We start from the raw sequence: 18,958 nt of genomic DNA, 5'->3' as shown, positions 1-18,958 counted from the left end.
GGATTACAGGCTTGAGCCACCGCGCCCGGCCTGAAGCAGGTTTTGTCTTTAGCTTCTGTGTGGCAGTCCCTCTCTCCCATACTCCCTCCTGGGACACGCAAAGTTCCTGCGAGTGGAACTGAAGCCTAAATGAACAGATGTCAGGATGCCTCTATTGAATAATCCTTTATGAGGACCCATGTGGGGATGACACAGATACAGTGTGGAGCCGAAGCAGCCACTGCCCCCATCCCTTCCCTGGATCAGTCCATTAGAGTGAAGGAAAACAACAAAAAAACATACAGCAAGAAGACATGAAGCCTGCAGAATGTGGCCAGAGCTGAACAAGGGTAACTTCATTGAAGAGGTGGCGTTTCAACCAGGCTTCAGAGTTCCCCTGCTGGGATGGTGAGGAAGACGGGACTAAATGAGCAGAGACATGGGAGTGGGAGCTGTCTGGGGAAAGCAAGAATAGTTGGAGGCGTCCGGAAAGTCATGTGGGAAATGTAGGTAGGGCCCTGGAGTGCAAGGCTAAGGCATCAACAGTCTTGGTGGTTTCTGAGCAGTAGAGCAGTGTGAGGAGTAGGACATTAGGAAAGCTAATGGGTAGGTAGAGAGAAAATGGCAGGAGGAGGAGGAGGCATTATTATAAGGAGGCTGCGATTTTCCAGGTAGGTGGGAATGGAGTTGGAATTTGGTGAGAGAAGGGACCCAAAGCAGAGGAGGAGGGGGTGCGTTGCTCGCCCACACAGCCTGCAGGCAGTCAGGGACTGTTCACTTCAGGTAGACGGGTAGGACCCAGGCTCTGGTCAAGGTCGTGCTGCTGCTGGCCCTGTGCTGAGTCTTAACCCTGCTGCTGTGGGCTGCTGTGGCCCTGTGCTGTGGCTGGAGGGCAGGGCTTCTTGGGTGGGGGGCAAGGTTGTCCTCAGCCCAGCCTAGGGAAGTGAAGGCAGACAAGGATCAGGCCAAGGAAACAAGGGACATCTCATCACTTTGCCCCAGGCCACGCCTCCCCTGCCCAAGACCCAAGTTCCTTTTTGTCTGGCTGACCTTGAGGAATGCTGGGCATTAGTTTAGAGGCTGCTCTGGCAGAGCCCACCCTTTCCTCCCCACATATGGAAGAAGAGCTCCTCCTATTGCTGGAGGCCTCTCCTTGGGCTCCTCACCCAGAGCTGGGCCAGGATGACGTGACGCTGGACAACCTGTTCGGGGTCCATGAGCACACAGGAGAAGTTGGTGCTGTGCAGCGCAGGGGTCAGCTGCTCCAGCACCAAGGCCTTGTACAGCCGCGTACCTGTGCTCCCATGTTCCCGGCTGGAGCAAAGGGGAAGGAAAGGTCATGAGAGGGCCGCCGAAAAGGCCGCCTTCCCACCCACCTGGCTGCTGCGACCCTCACCTGGTGCTCCCCTCCCACAGCTGGCCTGGGAGGTGCTCAATGAAGGAACCATTGCCCAGCCAGTAGAGCATGCTGAAGTTGGGGAAGCGGCTGCAGGCCGTACAGGATAAGGTCAGCGTTCCATCTAGGGACACAGGCAGTAGTTAGCCCTTCCAAAGAGCAGGCCATTCCCCTGCCCTGCCCTGCTGTGCCCTCCCTGCTAGCTCCCCTCAGTCCCCATGAATCTGGAACCTAGAGAACTGCTCTGCACACCACCCAGGTGGGAACGTCTGTTAAAGGGGAAGTGCAGTTGTCTCTGAGAGGCCCTAGCCCTAAACATGGGGGAATGTGAGGAAGGGTCCTTGGTTCACGTGATGACTCCTCTTCTGAACCTGTCTCCTCAGGATGACCTTTTCTAGTGCCCAGCCTCGGTGACTTGGGAACCCAGGTGACAGAGGCAGTGCTGGATGGCTACTGCTCCTCTGAGATGGCCAGAGGCCCGCAGGCTCTGGGTGGCGGGGCTGGCCTTGGAGTTCACTGCAACCAAGGCTCTGGGAGGTCTGTGACCATTACTTATGTCTTGAGTTCTCTGTCCTACTTCATAGGGAGCATCTTGGGAGCTGTGCTAAGCCTGCACCCATGACAGTGGGTTGGGGAGGGAGAATGGTGCATGCTCAGTCCAGCTGGCCCAGCTGGTGGTGCATGGCAGAAGGGGGCTGGCACTCAGGAGTCAACCCGACCCTGGGAACCTCTGTGCCCATAGCCCACCCTTGACCACTGTGCTTCTTACTCAGTGGCACTTCCACCTCTGGCCAGGTCACTTCCAATGCTGGACACTGCTTAGCTGCTGGGAACACTGGGGGCTGGCAGGGGCAGGGGTCCTTTGTGCTTCTAGATGAGACAGTGGCAGCTGTGGTGGTCTGCGAGACAGGTGTGGCTCTGACCAGAAGAGTGATGATGTGGGCACACAGCAGGACCCACAAGAAGCTGAGGTCTGAGGAAAGGACAGTCACAGGTCAGCGGCTGGGCTGCCTGGGAGCGCTCAGCATCCTGGCTCATATCTGGACTGGAGACAGAGTGGGCTGCCCGGGTAAGGATGTAACTCCAGCCCAGAGATGTCTGGGCTCTAGCCAGGGAATCAGAGTGGGAAGAGGAGTCCCTCAGCACCCACCCCTTCAGCCCCTTATTGAATAGAGTACAGAGGAGCTTTAGAATGGAGCCAGAGCCACAGCATTCGCCCAGGTTCTTAAAGCAGCAGCACCAGGTTTGTTGGGTGGTGTTTGCCTTGGGTTGTGAAGGCTCCTGGTTAGCCCATTGCTCCATTCTGTTCATAGACCTCACCCTACCCCTCCTGCCCATGCGTAGCCCCAAGGCCTACCTGGTGTCCAGTTGTGTCTCATGGTCACGATGCATGTGTCAGGAGCTGGTGAGCTGGCTCTTTATCTGTGACAATGGCCTCTTCTCTGGTGAAAGGTGGGGGAGGAGAATGGTAAACCACTCCCGCTTTTTCTCAGTAGCTGGCTTTTCCTCCCGTAGCATAGCCTGGAGCTCTTTCAGCACTCAGAAACAGAGCTGGGGGGTCATCAAGTGACAATCTTTCCCCACGCCAGCTCTCAGGACCACAAATGGTTATAAGATGCTTACCTAGTCCAATCTTACCCCTTCATTAGGGAAAGCAAAATTGAGACCCAAAGAGAGAATATGGACTCACCCAGTCACACAGGGAGGCAGTGCTCTCTCCAGCACCAGAGCTGCTTCTGGGAAGGGCAGGATGCCGAGCAAGCCTTCTGGGAAAGCACTGCCCCCATCCTCTATTTCACTTTCACTTTTTAACCAGAGAATCCTGAGCAGCTGTTACACCTCTGCTTTAGCCAAAGTTCAGTGGCCAGAAACCTTCAGTTCTTGGGACCCCTACTCTCCAGATACCAGACTGGGATCTCTAACCTACCCCCACGCCACCCCCAGGGTCACTAGGTGTGAACTAGGTAAGAGTCTCTCACAGATCAATTCTGCCCCATCCAAGTGTCAGGACTTTGGTGTTCACCTCCCCTCTTCACAGCCAGGTCTTTGTTTCCATATGAACAGGCATCTGCTTCCTCCTTCACCTTCACACTAATATTCAAGGGGACAACTTTCCTAGGCACTGGGGACCCCAAGTTGGACCATTTCAGGCTCAATGCCATACCAGCCCATCCACATCCTGGCCTTTCCCAGGCTCCCCACTCCCCCAGCCACCAGCCCCAAGGTCGGCTGCAACTCCCAGCACCCACCATCACACCCTCCGTCTCTCATCCTAGCCCCTCTGGCCAGAGCTACAGGTCTAGGTTCACTAGTAGTTCCAGACTCCTACCTGGCTTCCGAGAGGTCCTGAAGAAGCTTCCTTTCCAGAAGCTCCCCTCTAGGAGCTCCAAGACTCAAGTTAGCTGTGTCTAGCTGCATGTACACCCACCACAGGAAATACACCGAGCGCACTTCCCCCTTGTCTGTAGAACTCTCACGGCCAACCCAGGAACTGGTACACAAGCTCGAGAGCCAACCCTAACAGGAGGGAAGGGCGGGCACTTCCCAGGGAAAAGGCGGACTGGTTCAGCACTGGCTCCGGCAACAGAGGCTACACCAGAATATGAATCTGGTCACTGATGGGACAAATGGTGCTGGGGCTGCGGGAGGGCCAGGTTTCAGGGTGAGGCGTGTGAGGAACCTAGGATGCTAAATCTAAGGAGGTTTCCTCTCAGGGTCATGCAGTTATCCATGGAAGCAGAAAGACCAGGGCTGGGTGATCCAATGTGCATGCATACATTAAGTGTGGACAGGAGCTGCACGTCTGAGGTTTGTGACTCCTGTGATCAGGAGGGTGCAAGGGCTGGTGACAGAGCCAGGGAGGCCCACAGATGGAACTGGGTTTGGTGGATGCATCAGGAACACAGTCAGCTGTGATCTCAAGTTTCTTGTAGAAAAACCAGATTCATATTCCTAATTTAGACATAGGAGACTACAAGTCACATCCTTCTTCTCTAGGTATCCAGTTCACGTTTTTCCTCCTCTCAATTCCCCCCCCTACCTCTTGCCCCAGGGGCTTCTAGCACGTAAGATGCAGGGGAAATTCCTCCCAGGAACACCAGCATCTCCAGGAATTAGGTCAGGAGGCAAGGCTGCCTGGGGTTTCTGAGAGACACAGTCCAGTGGGGGATGGTAGGAAGAGACAAGAGGACTCTGCCTTTAGTGGAACCAAGGCCAGAGTTGGGCCAAGGGGAGGTCAAGGGACTCAGGACTGTTACACATGAAAAGAGCTTTGGACAGCCTGGCCTCGGCTTCTCACCTGAGCCTGACATGGGGGTGGGGGAAAAAAGTGAAAGGGTGATCCCTGGGTCCTTTGACCAGCCCCATTCCCCTCTCTGAGGAGGGGAGCAGCCCCACAGGTGGCATAAGCAGCAGGGTACCACGGGAAGCCACAGCTGGGGAAGAGAAGCCGAGGTTGAGTATGGCCCTAAGGAAGGCAAGTGGTGGCAGGACACTGGCCTCAGGCAGTGAGAACATAGAGCAACCTCAGTCTGAAAGCAGGCCCAGTGATGCCCCAGGCCCCCTTAGGCCACAGGACAGGAGCCTGGCATTCCACCACTCCTAGGGATGTCGGCAGGGGAACAGCCAGGAACAGCAGAAAGGCAGGCCCAACCATCCCCAGACCCTCAGGTCTCAGATGGGGGTTAGCAAAGGCAAGACACCCCTGGAGACCCCAAGGAAAGAGGTGGGAAGAAGAAAGCAAGATAAATGTTCAGCTTTCCAACCCAGCTCATGGAGCTTTATTCAGACGGGAGTGACAACATCCTGCTTGGTTCTTGCTGCCCTTGAAGGAGCAGGCCCTACTGGGTCATATTCCCTAGAAACCCAATGCCAAAGGCTCATGTTTGACCTCCCACTTTATTCAAGTCGCCTAGTACTAGGGCTGGGGCCTTCCTAGAAGCCCCCTCTCAGAACCTGTACTCACTTGGGCCTTATCCCTCTACCCACCCACCACTCTTGTTGGCAGGCCCAGGGAGGACCCATGAATGACAAAAATCATGTAGGGATATTCCCTGGACTGGGAATCCCCTGCCAGCTTCAAGGGCATATCATCTGACACAGGGAGAAGTTGACATCTGTCATATTCTTCTGCATCACGTGCACACACACACAGACACACACACATGCATACGCACTCTTAGGCTTTCAAGAAAGAAGTGATGTGGCAGAGTGACCGCTGGCACGTGTCACCACTCCACTGAAGGATCCACTGAAGAATGAGCTTGCACAAGGGGCCGTCAGTCATGGCTGCCAACAATTGCCCCACAGCCCAACTATATGACCTCTATTCTTGGCTGACCACAGCCCTGCCCACGGGCAAGTATCCATGGTGCTGATTCTTCCAGTTGTCCCAAAACAAATCTTCAATGAATTCTGAGGCCCCAAGGCTTCCCTTGTTGGACAAGTCACTGATAAGGTTCCATGCCTCAACCGGCCTATAGCTCCTGGACAGGGGGAGACAGAGTCAGACACAACACCTGTCCTGTTGTCCCAGACAGTGGGGGAGGGAGGACACTTGGGGCCTCAGTGCTCACCCGTGGCACCAGCCTGAGTACATTAGCTCTTCTATACTAAGTGCACCAGGCTTGAGCCCCACACAGGGAAGAAGGGAATGGGTGGGCTGAGGTCTTCAGCTACCTGGGAGCCCAGCAGTGTTCTCGGCCAGAGATGAGAAGGCTCCTTTAAACCAAAAATGTCAAGGCTGTGCCCCCACCCTGCTTAGGCAGGGAGGTTGAAGCCTGGAGGGGGGCAATTCCTATGCTCCACAATTAAAAAAAAAAAAAAGTTTTTAAAATATATTCATCAAAATAGTTTTCTTTTAAAAAGCCCCCCACTGCTGATAGCCCCACTGGCTGGGTCTCCATCATAACCCTCCCCAGTCCGACACAACCGGAGGGGTCCTGAGTGGCCCAAGCGCCCCTTTGAGTCTTTCCCACCCAGGAGGTCTTTGTGGGCAGGGAGGAGAGTGCCCTGAGCTCCACGGCGTGTGGGGTGGGTTCTCCACTGATGCTCTTCATCACTATTCCAGGCCCAGAATGTAGTTGATGCCTTGGACTAGGCCAATGATGACAGGCTGCCAGGCTACCAAGTATCGAAGCCAGTCCAGCAGTTGCCCATACATGACGTGAGGCCTCTCCCAGCTGTCAGTGTGTTAAAGAAAAGAGGCTCTGTGCAAGAGCTGCCAGGAGTGATCTAGCATGGGTGGTGGGGCTCCCTGGGTCTGCCCCACCTTCCAGCTGCTCCACAGCCTAGAGGAATGGAGGCTTTCTGGAAGGGCCCAGCCTCACTTCCTACTCAGCCTACTCCCAACTTTGCCCTCCCCCTCCTCTTCCTCCTCACAGCCTGTCCGTTGGAGTAGAGCTGAACGCAGAGAATGCAGGAGGCAAACAGAGGGGACTGGTACGGGAGGCAGGGCAGCCCCGAGAGAGGTAGAGAGAGAAATCCTAGTTCCCCACGACTAACATGCAGGGATGGCCTCCAGTAACACATTCTCTAAGAAGGAACTGCCAGTGTAAGAAAACACAGCCTAAGGCTGACACAAATCTATCTGTCCGTGACAATGGCTGCAAGGAGGCTGAGAATAGGTTGAGGGCAGAAGTGAGGGCCCCAGGAGGACCCAAATGCAGGTCACACTGTCCAGTACTTTCTTCCCACAGCCCACTCCCAACAAGGACCCCAATAAAGGATACGGATTGCTGAACATCCTCTTGAGGTCTACCTTCTCTTTGCAGTAGGGACACGTCTGCTTCTTTCCCACGATGCACCAGCCGCGGATGCAGAACTCGTGGAAGCTGAGCACCGCTGGTCAAGGGAAATGGTGAGAGCCAGGGCGGCACTCCAGCCCCAGGCCAGTCTTTAAAAGATTCAAATCCTGCCTTCACGCTTTATCAGCTCTGTAATGTTGGGCAAGTCCCTCTGTCTGAACCTGTTTCCTCACACGTAAAGTAAGGATAATGATCCCTGTCTCACAAGATTGTTATGGGGCAAAATGGAGACGACACATGGCTCTCTCAACATAGGCACAGAATGGGAGCTGGGTAAACACATGATAAATATTAGAAGTGTTATTCAGAATAGGGGATTTGATGCTAAACTGAGGGATCCCATTAGAGGGTCCTCTTCCCCTGTGACTGGTCAGATCTCAGGTCAGCTAGCATAGCCTCACTAGCTACAGCCTCAGGTTCCTCTCAGACTCAGCCAGGCTGTAACCACTGTTTACCTAAGAGTGGCTCTGATCTGTGGGAAAGCGCAGGGAAGGCAGCCCTCTCGTGGCTCTCCTACACTCAAGGGTCTGGACAGCACACCTAGGGTCATGACCACCCCCTTTCTCTCCCTCACTGGAGTGTGCAGGTTGCAGGAGAGATGTGGCCCAGGAGCTCGAGGCAGGATACACATGATTGCAGGACAGCCTATACGTGTTCTCAATGATCCCCTCTTCACTGACGTCCACAAAGATCTGCTGCCCACACACAGCACACACGCTGTCTGAAAGATGTTTGGTAGGCATGCCCGACTCGCTGTAGAACTGAAGGAGAATAGCAGGAAGGAAAGATAGGAAAAGCTGTGAGAAGCAGCCAAAGTAGGAAGCTCCACAGAAGCCTCAGGACTTCTAGAGAGGAGGCACAGTGGCAGGGGGAGGCCCACAGTTAGAGGACATCTTTTTTTTTTTTTTTTTTTAACTGTTTAGAAAAGGTCATCTTTTACAAGTCAAAATGACATCATCTTTGCTGGGCAGATGGGGAGAAGTGACCGGACTAGAGACGGTTGGGAAGTTAGATGTAACAGGACCTGTAGACTGGGCTAGATCAGCACCAAAGGATAAGGGAAAGAGGAGGGAGAAGGACTCGGGGCTGGTGATCAGGAGCTGTGTCAGGCAAGCCATTCTGTCGCTAGACTATGGTTCCATCAGAAATGGAGAGCAACATTCTCCAACATTTAAAACAGTGAAATATTAAGTGCCATGTTGGTTTGGTGACAAGGGCATTCTCAGACATCTGTGGCAGCAGCAAAAGGGGTTCAAGCCTTTTGGATAGCATTTAGCATGGTGTCTCAAACTGTTGCACCTTTTGACCCATTAATCTCACTTCAAGGAATTTAAAGAAATAAGAGGAAGTGTCAAAAAAGTTTCACGAATACAGGTATTCACTTAAGCATTATCATAACTAAGAAAGTAGAGTTTGGCATGTCCTCAAAAAGTTAAACATAGAATTACCAAATGACTGAGCAATTCCATTCTCGGTAAAAACCCAAAAGATATGAACTAGGGACTAAACACACTTAAACGCCAGTGCTCACAGCATTACTCAGAGTAGCCAAAAAGTGGAAACAACCCAAGTGCCTATCGACAGATAAATGAATAAACCGAATGCGGTGTCACACACAATGGAATACTATTCAGCCATAAAAAGGAATGATACATTCTATACACAGATGAACTCTGAAAACACTACGCTAAGTGAAAGAAGCCAGAGACAAAGGCACAAATCTTGTATGATTCCATTTACAAGAAATATCTACAACAGGCATGTTCATAGAGATGGAAAGTATATTAGAGGTAAACCAGGGGCTGCGGGGAGGGGTAATGAGGAGTTAACTGCTTAATGGGCAGAGTTTGTTTGGGATGATGAAAAATTTTGGAATTAGACAGTGACAATGTTGCAGAATTCTGCAAATGTAATTAAGGCACGGAACTGTATACTACAAAATGGTGAAAATGGTGACATGGTCTAGAAATCTCTTCTGGGGAGTAAACTGGTTAAAGGAAGATCCAATGTCTACATAAATAGGTAAGAGGGAAATGAAGGTAAAACACAAGACAGTTGTTCAAAAAGGAACCTAATAAACTGTTTATAAAGTGATCCAATGTACTGTTTTCAATTTGATCCAGTAGAGAAAAAAATTAGAATATTCCCATGATACCGAGAGACAAAGTCCCTGGCCTTAAACGGTACTAGATTAAAGTTACCCAAGGTGATGGAAATACTCCTTCTTGGGGTGGGGTCTTGGGGGATGACACTGAGACAGAGAGCACCTCTGTATTGCTTAAATAATTACAAAGAGAACATATTACTTTTATAAACAGCAAAACAACAAAGATATATTTCCATTCTGAAAAAAAAATAGAAATATTTACTTGCGTTTCTCAGATTGGTTGTTAATTTACCCATATTTCAGCATCTCTTCGTGATGTCCACCTGCTCCTCTTGCAGCATTTCCTATCTCAGTGAAAGGTACTACCATCCAAGCAGTTGCCGAATCAGAAATCTCAGCTTAGAGACCTACATTTCTTTCATATTTTTCCCTTCAGTCTTCAGAACCAAACTATATCTAAGTCCTGTTAACTTACCTCCAAAATACTTCTCCAATACAGTATGTCCTCTCTTAACTTCATTGATAGTTTCTTGGAAACTGTGACTTTACGTGAAACGACATATAACAAAACCAATTATACCACTGGCTAATTGATGAGTTCAGTTCCTGTGTCATATTTCTGTCACAAAGACATCACCAAACCTCTATTTAAGAGACACCAAATTGTCTCTTAAATAAAGACTCAAAACACTTTTAATATTAAATGTTGAAATGAAATGTGTAGCTTTACACATAAAGATTAATAAAGCAAGTATGAAAACTTCCCCAATTTTTGGTAAAGCAGTGAGTGACAGTGGCTGTTGTTGTAGCGGTTGTGGGTTAAGTCAAGGAATAAAAGTTCACAAAGTAAAAATTGTAAGGAGCAACTCCTACCACTGTGCAGTTCAAAAACAATAACCAAATATGGACTAGGCACTTTTGTGCCCCATCATTTATTGTTGTGCCTTTGCATGATTATTGTACACTTTGTGAATTTTTACTTATTTAGAGACAACATCTTGCTCTGTTGCCCAGGCTGGAGTTTGGTGGCACAAACAAGCTCAAGGCAGCCTTGAAACTCCTAGGCTCAAGCGACCTCCCACCTTGGTCTCCGAAGTAACTGGGACTACAGGCATGTGCCACCACGCCCGGCTAATTTTTTTTTTTCTCATTTTTTTGTAAAGATGGGGTCTCACTATGTTGCTTAGGCTGGTCTTGAACTCCTGGGCTCAAGCAATCTGCCTGCCTCGGCCTCCAAAGGGAGCCATTGTGCCCAGCCCCTCCCAGGATTTTTAGTATAAAAATCAAAATCCTTAATTTGGCCTACAGGCTTTTTTCTAGTCTAGTCACTACTTCTCCAGACACTTCTTGGCCATACAACCGCACTGGTCTTAGTTCCTCAAAAACACCCACACTATCTCCCATGATAGGACTCTTACGAATGCTCTTTTCCTCTGCCTGGTTCTCACTTCATCCACTTAACTCCTACTCATTGTTCAAGTCAGCTTCATAGTCACTTTTTCAAGGAAGCCATCTTTGAGCCCCGAGACTAGGTCAAATGACATTACTACATGTGTTCACAGCATCATGAACCTTTCCTACATAATGCTTATTAAAGTTGTAATTTTATTTTTATCTGTGTTTGTTACTATAATAGCCATCTCTCCCACCCAGTTTATCTGGGCAAAAACAATGTTTATTTTTGTACACTTTTGTAATTCGGACACATAGCTATGTGTCTAGACACATAGCAGGCATTACAAAGTATTTACTGAATGAATGTTAACTTCCTGCTGGATAAAGTGGCTCCTTCCTATAATGGCCCTAAAGAGAAAAATTACAGTTACATCTGAGATTTGGCTAATTTTTTTTTAAAACAATTTCAACTTTTATTTTAGATTCAGAGGGTACATGTGCAGGTTTGTTTCATGGGTATACTGCGTGATACTGAGGTCTGGGGTACGAATGATCCTGTTGCCCATGTAGTGAGCATAGTACCCAACAGATAGTTTTTCAACCGTTGTCCCCACTCCCTCCTCCTCTAGTAGCCCCCAGTGTCTATTGCTGCCATCTTTATGTCCATGAATACCCAACGTTTAGTTCCCACTTATAAGAAAGAACATGCAGTATTTGGTTTTCTGTTCCTACATTAACTGGTTTACACTAAAGGCCTCCAGCTAGCATGTTGCTGCAACGGACATGGTTTTATCCTTTTTTATGGCTGTGCTGCTTTCCAAACTTTAAGGAAGGAATGTCCATGCATACGCACATCTTGAAGGATTTTATTTGGCTTATCTCACCTCTTAGTGCCTTTCTCGTCCATTAAACAAGTGACATCAACTTGAACAATTTGGAGGTCTCAAGAGTCTATTAAGTATTTAAGAACCCGGATGAACTCACCCCTATGGTAGATGCCATGTAGTCTGCACACATTTCTGCAAAGTCCCGTTCAAGAACTCCATAGTAGAGGCCATAGAAGAGAAGGGAGATGCCAAAGTCCATGGCATCTTCTGGTTTGATCCTGCAAGGGAAGTATTAGAGCTAGAAAGACCCACCCTGAGACATACCTTCTTTGGATTACTACTCTGGGACACACAAAGCAGGGCCCAAAGCGAGAAGGCCCAAAGGCTAAAGCAAGTGTGGGCAAACTATGACCAAATCCAGTCTGCTGCCTATTTTTATATGGCCCATGAACACCTCTTGAGGAGGCTAGCATTGTAGGCTGCAAAGACCAAGCTACAGTATCCCCTCCTACCCCTTTTTCTCACTCTGCTCTTAGTCCTTGCCTCCCCTAACTGGTGGCAATGACTTGCAGCTGCCCAGGACCTGGGCTCCTTGGGACCTACATGTTGGGAACTCCACTGTTGGTAAGTGCCGGACATTAAGTGAGCTGCCTTGCTGAGCTGTCTCTCCTCCAGCTAGCCACCCAAGTTGAAACAGCTGAGCTATCCATAAGGAGGAAAGGGCATGCCAGAAATCTGGGTGTCACTGGAGCAGAGAGTGAAAATTATCCCAGTGGCCACATGCCCCTCCTTCTGAGATTGTCTCGGCTTATGACAACTGAGCACAAAGCATGCTCACTACCTGAGACCTGGCCCCCTCCCCAGGCAAACAGGGTGGAACAGGGTAGGAGCTTTCCCTCTTGTACCAGGCTAGAGTGCAGTGGCTCACTGCAACTTCCACCTCCCGAGTAGTGGGTTCAAATGATTCTCTTGCCTCAGCCTCCTGAACAGCTGGGACTACAGGCGTGTGCCACCACACCCGGTTAATTTTTGTACTTTTAGTAAGAATGAGGTTTCACCATGTTGGCCAGGCTGGTTTTGAACTGACCTCAGGTGATCCACCTGCCTTGGCCTATAGTCCTATTGTCCCATAAGACCTGAAATATTTACTATTTGGACCTTTACAGAAACGGCTTGTCAAACACAGGTTTAGAAAAAAAAAAAAAAAAAGATAAAATTAGTAAATATTTATTAATACACAGTAGTTACTATAAAATTATAAACTACATATATAAATAATCTGTATCATGTCATCAAAGTTAAATTTTGGTCCAAGTCTATTTAACAAGAAGGATAAAGATCTTGCCTATAACATTAGAAGGTTTAATAATTCCAAGGACCAATAATTTGCAACCTTGAGTCTATAAATCTTTGTTATAGAAAATTATCTTTGTTAAAATATTTGTACAAATAACCGTATGTATTTGCTTAGTTACAAATTATATTTATATACAAAGTTGCATTTGCTTATGAACCTTGAATATTTAACTCACTAGAAATCATTGATCTTACGCCAATTAATTTGATCAGTAGCACAAAAATGATCAAGATTCTCAATTCTGTTTTCCTCATTGTAGAGTTTAGGCAAGTAAAAAGAAACTGTAATTACAGAAGAATTATATTTAAAACATAATGCAGAGGCCAGGCGTGGTGGCTCACGCCTGTAATCCCAACACTTGTGGGAGGCCAAGGCAAATGGATCACCTGAAGTCAGTTCAAAACCAGCCTGGCCAACATGGTGAAACCCCATCCTTACTAAAAATACAAAAATTAACCGGGTGTGGTGGCACACGCCTGTAGTCCCAGCTATTCAGGAAGCTGAGGCAGGAGAATCATTTGAACCCGCTACTCGGGAGGTGGAGGTTGCAGAGAGCCACTGCACTCTAGCCTGGGCAATAAAGCATGACTCCATCTCAAAAAAAAAAATAGAAAAAAAAAACCCGTAATACAGAATCTTGATTTTTTTGTTTAACCATACAGGTTAGAAAGTTTCCAGGAGCCCGGAACTGCTGCTGCTAGTCGAGGACGCGATGCCTTCAAGGTTACTTCGCGGAGCTGGAGCGCTGGCCGCGCAGGCCCTGAGGGTTCGCGGCCCCAGTGGCGTGGCTGCGGTGCGCTCCATGGCAACTGGAGGTGGTATTCCCACCAATGACGAGCAGGCGACTGGGTTGGAGAGGGAGGTCATGCTGGCTGCAAGGAAGGGACTGGACCCATACAATATACTGCCCCCAAAGGGAACTTCAGGCACCAAGGAAGACCCTAATTTAGTTCCCTCCATCACCAACAAGAGAATAGTGGGCTGCATCTGTGAAGAGGACAATACCAGCGTCATCTGGTTTTGGCTGCATGAAGGCGAGGCCCAGCGATGCCCCCGCTGTGGAGCCCATTACAGGCTGGTGCCCCACCGGCTGGCACACTGAGCGCCTGTACTAAGTTACTCAAAATGTGCTGTAAAGTTTCTTCTTTCCAGTAAAAACTAGCTGTTGCATTGGCTCCTTCTCCCATAAAAAAAAAAAAAAAAAAAAAAAAAGAAAGTTTCCAGGAGATATCTGTTTTCTTCGACAAGATGTGTTTGACTCTACAGTGATGAATTCATCTAAACCCTTCAGGAGCCTGTTTATTCTTTCAGCCTGTACTACCCCTGGAAGAAAGAATTTCATGAGTGTGCTCTCACTATATAAAATAGGATTTATTTTATTTATATTTTTTTTCGAGATGGGGGTCTCCCTTTGTCACCTGGGCTGGAGTGCAGTGGCACAATCATAGCTCACTGCAGCCTTGAACTTCTGGGCTCAAGCAATCCTCCCGCCTCAGCCTCCTGAGTAGCTGGGGATACAGGTGCACGCCACTACACCCAGCTAATTTTCTTTTCTTTTTTTTTGGAGTTGAGGGTCTCAATATGTTGCCCAGCTTGGTCTTGAACTCCTGGCCTCAAGCAGTCCTCCTGCCTCAGAATCCCAAATAGCTGGGATTACAAGTGAGAGCCACCACACCTGGCCAGGATTTATTTTTACTTGTCCTAAAATAAACTCCTTTCAGAGACTCCTGCCTACAATATAACTAGGCTCAGGGAAGAGGCCAGTAATCATTCCATTCATTATCTTAAATTTGAATCCTAAATCTCTAGCTTTAGTGCACTGTCCTAGGCTTAGGGCTCCTCGTGATCCACTGTCCACAGCCACCAGTATTTCATCCAAGAAATCATATTTCCACCCTCATCTGCCTCACTGACTCACTGTACGCTCCAGTCTTTGAGCTCAGGATTTCTTGGCACCTGACTCAATTCGGGGTAGGAAGACCTGTAAGCTAATAGAGATCTTCTGGAAGGCTTATGACAACTGAGGCAACAGCCAAAATTCCATTCCTAGGAATGCACCCTTAGGAAGCAACAGAGCAGCGTTATCTATGACGGTACTAAATTGAAACAACCTAAGTGCCCAAAAATGAAGCAGGACTTAACATCCATGGCTTAACTTTCTACAACTGTTTCCTGAGAAATCTTGTCGAATGTCAGCTATAGGACAGGAAACACTAATTATGACCTGTGATTAGTACAACGCATCTGGACTGGGACATTCTTGAAACTGGATGTGTTCCTGCGGGAATGGGGCTCCTAGGCCAGGGTGGCTTCCACACCAGTCTGTGTCATCTCATTCCCTCACACCTAAGCTCTGAGTCTACTGTGAAGATTGCAGACACTGCCCTGCTCTATCTTTTTGTTTTGTATCCTTCTAAGTCAAATCTGTTGCTAGCTGTAGCCAACCATGGTCATGTAGGTTGATGGTCTAGCCCAAGAGTCAGCAAACTTTTCCTATAAAGGGCCAGATGGTAAATATTTTAGGTTTTGTAGCCCATATGATCTTTATCATGACTATTCAACTCTGCTGTTTTAGTGGAAAAACAGCCACAGGCAATATATAAATGAATGAGCATGACTATGTTCCAGTAAAACTTTATTTCATAATAACAGGTTGTGGGCTATTTGGCACAGAGGGCACAGTTTGCCAACCCCTGGCCGGGTTACACATAAGGCCATTCATGCAGAGTGGATGTTGCAAATGAACAGTACACACCGATGAGAAAAACAGCTCTGTTAAAGTGACAGAATTATGGATAGCAGGTTATAATAACTATTATGCTTACTTTGGTTACTAGACTTTTCCACTAAAATATAAAGCCTTGGAAAATATAAAATGATTTAGGACTTTGACACTGTATATATTCAGACATTCCTTGCTTTCTGCCAGCACAAATCATGGAGAGCCTGTCTTCGCCCATTCCTCCACAGCACCCAAGTCTCCTATCCTGGATATTATGTCCCTCCTGTTAATAACCACGACTTGCAGCAAGAGGTACATCTCAACAGCCACTCTTCCCCAAACTCCAGCAAAAACAAAAACAAAGGGTACTCACTTGAATAATAAGTTAAGACCAAAGAGGGTAAACATGACAGCCATGTAGCCAACGATGCCAGTGGCATAGCTGATTTTATAGATTAGCAGGAACCACTTATAAACCAACCTGGGGAAAGGAGAGAAAGTTAGTGCAGCTGACACAGAGATTCTGGCCTCAGTGGTCACTGGATCACCAGAATCCTTTATTGTCACATCAATGGGGACACCACGGTCTTTGCTCAGGACTTACTGAGCAACTTCAGTTACTATTCAAAGCTGCTCACTCCCTTAACTGCAGAAATGCCTCCATATATTCGAGAAGTAGTACTTCTTTGTATTTTCCTTTTTTTTTTTTTTTGGAGATGAGAGTCTTGCTCTGTCACCTAAGCTGGAGTGCAGTGGCGCGACCTCGGGTCACTGCAACCTCTGCCTTCCGAGTTCGAGCAATTCTTCTGCCTCAGCCTCCTGAGTACTGGGACTACAGGTGCCCACCACCACACTGGCTAATTTTTATATTTTTTTAGTAGAGACAGGGTTTCACCACATTGGCCAGGCTGGTCTCGAATTCCTGACCTCATGATCTGCCTGCCTCAGCCTCCCAAAGTGCTGGGATTACAGGCGTGAGCCACCACGCCCGGCTGTGCTTTGTATTTTCATGGTCTCAGACCAAGGAAAAGATTCCTAAAAAGGCAGTTTCTGCCTCACAGAAGGAGCACAGCTGACCTTAGACAGCTATGTCACCTCAAATGAGGAAGTAAAAAGTATTAAACACAACTACGCTCAGAAGATTAACAGGCAGGAAGGCTAGTTGTTCAGAAACAGAAATCAAGAGACGAATCCGAGGTAGAATGAGCTACAGGTTTTTTGTACCTGGGCCTGGTTAGTCTGAATACAGCTTTGCTCCTATCCACAGGCCAAAAATGAAATGATGTATAATGAATTTGCTTCTGAAATGAATTTTCTTCTGAGGGAGAAGAGAAAGGAGAGAGGCACTTAAGAAGTACCTTTTGAGTTGGATACAAGTGTGTGGTGGTAGTGAAGTAGAATGGGGTTGTTCATGCTCCTGAAGGAAGAGTAGTGTGCCCCCAGGAGCCAACGAAGAACAGCGTACAATCTAATTGATGGATCTCAGCTACTAGACTCAGCAAGAAAGACGGTTTCCTGAATGAACCAGGGCCTTTTTTTTTTTTTTTTTCTGGCTAGAGACAGGGTCTTCTTGCAATGTTGCCCAGGCTGGCCTCCAACTCCTAGGCTCAAGGGATCCTCCCACCTCAGCCTCCCTGGGATTACAAGCATAAACCGCTGCTTGCTTGGCCAAACCAGAGCCTTTTAAATGCTACAAGAGTGGGTTCCCGTCATCAGGAGCCACTACTCTATCTCTGATGGGAGCTAATGAACAAGTTAGCAATCTGCCTGAATAACCAGCACAAGTCTATGTGGTTCCTGAGAGCTGACTAGGTTACTACCAACCCTGCTGAGCCCTAGGGAGGAAAGTCAAGGTCCTTCTCTGCCCGTGCCTCCTTGCTGTGGCCAGGCAAGCGGTGATGGTTTCTCAGGCTAGGGAAAGGATCCAAACATCTTCCTTCTAGTGCTGTCTTAAAGAATACACACAGTTCCATTCTCCAGGGTTTGCACTGATCATAAAGGAGAGAGACATAGTGAAAGGGACATGAAATTTTAGGTCAAAAAACTCAATATGGATTAAGTGATGTTTTAGTAGCTGGGTAACCTCAGATAAGTCAAATCACCTCTTTGAGACAAGAGAGGTGTATGGAGCCCATTTCCTGGTATATAATACATGTTCATGAAATGCTGCATGTATAGTACAAATAAGGATGTTTATGAAAGTGCTATGAGGGCAGGCACAATGGCTCACACCTGGAATCCCAACACTTTGGGAGGCTGAGGTGGGAGGATTGTTTGAGTTCAGAGACCAGCCTAGGAAACTCAGTGAGACCTTGTCTCTACTAAAAATAAAAAAAAAAAAAATAGCCAGGCAAGGTGGAGCATGCCTGTAGTCCCAGCTACTCCAGAGACTGAGATGGGAAAACTGGTTGAGCCGAGGAGAATGAGGCTGCAGTGAGTTGTGATCATGGCACTGCACTCTAGCCTGGGCGACAGAGTGCGACCTCATCTCTGTTTTTAAAAAGTGCTTTGAAATTGTAAAGCACTATCAAATGTTAGTTACAGGGCCGGGCGTGGTGGCTCACACCTGTAATCCCAGCACTTTGGGAGCCCGAGGCAGGCAGATCACTTGAGGTCAGGAGTTTAAGACCAGCCTGGCCAACGTGGTCTCTACCAAAAATACAAAAAAAAAACAAAATTAGGCTGGGCGCGGTGGCTCAAGCCTGTAATCCCAGCACTTTGGAAGGCCGAGACGGGTGGATCACGAGGTCAGGAGATCGAGACCATCCTGGCTAACATGGTGAAACCCCGTCTCTACTAAAAAATACAAAAAACCAGCCGGGCGAGGTGGCGGGCGCCTGTAGTCCCAGCTACTCGGGAGGCTGAGGCCGGAGAATGGCGTGAACCCAGGAGGCGGAGCTTGCAGTGAGCTGAGATCTGGCCACTGCACTCCAGCCTGGACGACAGAGCCAGACTCCGTCTCAAAAAAAAAAAAAAAAAATTAGCTGGGTGTGGTGGCACACAAACTGTAATCCCAGCTACTTGGGAGGCTGAGCCAGGAGAATTGCCTGAGCCCGGGAGGCAGAGATTGCAGTGAACTGCACTCCAGCCTGGGCGACAGAGTGAGACACTGTCTCTAAATAAATAAATAAATAAATAAATAGCAAGGAGTTACTGGCTGGGCACAGTGGCTCACAACTGTAATCCCAGCACTTTGGGAGATCGAGGCGGGCAGATCATGAGGTCAGGAGATCAAGACATCCTGGCTAACATGACGAAACCCCGTCTCTACTAAAAAACTACAAAAAATTAGCCAGGCATGGTGGTGGGCGCCTGTAGTCCCAGCAACTCGGGAGGCTGAGGCAGAAGAATGGTGTGAACCCGGGAGGCAG

The 18,958-nt window shown here is 48.3% G+C and overlaps 2 protein-coding genes and 1 pseudogene across 7 annotated transcripts in view; 1 reads left to right on the top strand and 2 right to left on the bottom strand.

Moving 5' to 3' along the window:
• Positions 1 to 146: 146 nt before the first annotated feature.
• Positions 147 to 4,777, bottom strand: LOC116272851 (interleukin-18-binding protein). 4 transcript variants are annotated; one of them, XM_031661697.1, is made up of 6 exons: positions 3,066 to 4,777; positions 2,733 to 2,817; positions 2,145 to 2,348; positions 1,376 to 1,499; positions 1,146 to 1,293; positions 147 to 914 (listed from the first exon to the last, which is right to left on the bottom strand). In XM_031661697.1, the coding sequence occupies exons 2-6, from the start codon at positions 2,752 to 2,754 to the stop codon at positions 789 to 791; spliced, it is 624 nt and encodes a 207-aa protein (XP_031517557.1). In that variant the 5' UTR covers positions 2,755 to 2,817; positions 3,066 to 4,777; the 3' UTR covers positions 147 to 788. The 4 variants fall into 4 exon arrangements, with proteins under 4 accessions (XP_031517557.1, XP_031517558.1, XP_031517556.1 ...); XM_031661698.1 differs by having other exon boundaries at positions 3,355 to 4,777; XM_031661696.1 differs by having other exon boundaries at positions 3,705 to 4,777.
• A 348-nt stretch (positions 4,778 to 5,125) lies between these two features.
• Positions 5,126 to 18,958, bottom strand: part of LOC116268551 (RING finger protein 121) — a 68,398-nt gene continuing 54,565 nt past the window's right edge. For both annotated transcript variants that reach the window (XM_031661694.1, XM_009186824.2), the window contains 5 exons: positions 15,961 to 16,068; positions 11,666 to 11,786; positions 7,807 to 7,940; positions 7,105 to 7,206; positions 5,126 to 6,555 (listed from right to left, as the gene is read on the bottom strand). In XM_031661694.1, the coding sequence (XP_031517554.1) occupies positions 6,435 to 6,555; positions 7,105 to 7,206; positions 7,807 to 7,940; positions 11,666 to 11,786; positions 15,961 to 16,068 (586 nt within the window). In that variant the 3' untranslated portion in view covers positions 5,126 to 6,434. The remainder of the gene's footprint in view (positions 6,556 to 7,104; positions 7,207 to 7,806; positions 7,941 to 11,665; positions 11,787 to 15,960; positions 16,069 to 18,958) is intronic.
• Positions 13,553 to 14,077, top strand: LOC116272852 (annotated as a pseudogene). Its single transcript, XR_004181403.1, has one exon. The product of XR_004181403.1 is annotated as a cytochrome c oxidase subunit 5B, mitochondrial pseudogene (transcript).

The sequence above is a fragment of the Papio anubis genome, unplaced genomic scaffold (genome assembly GCF_008728515.1).
Source record: "Papio anubis isolate 15944 unplaced genomic scaffold, Panubis1.0 scaffold227, whole genome shotgun sequence".
In the NCBI taxonomy this organism is placed as follows: Eukaryota; Metazoa; Chordata; class Mammalia; order Primates; family Cercopithecidae; genus Papio; species Papio anubis.
The sequence above is the reverse complement of the archived record's forward strand: the minus strand, read 5'-3'. Positions and strand labels throughout refer to the sequence as shown.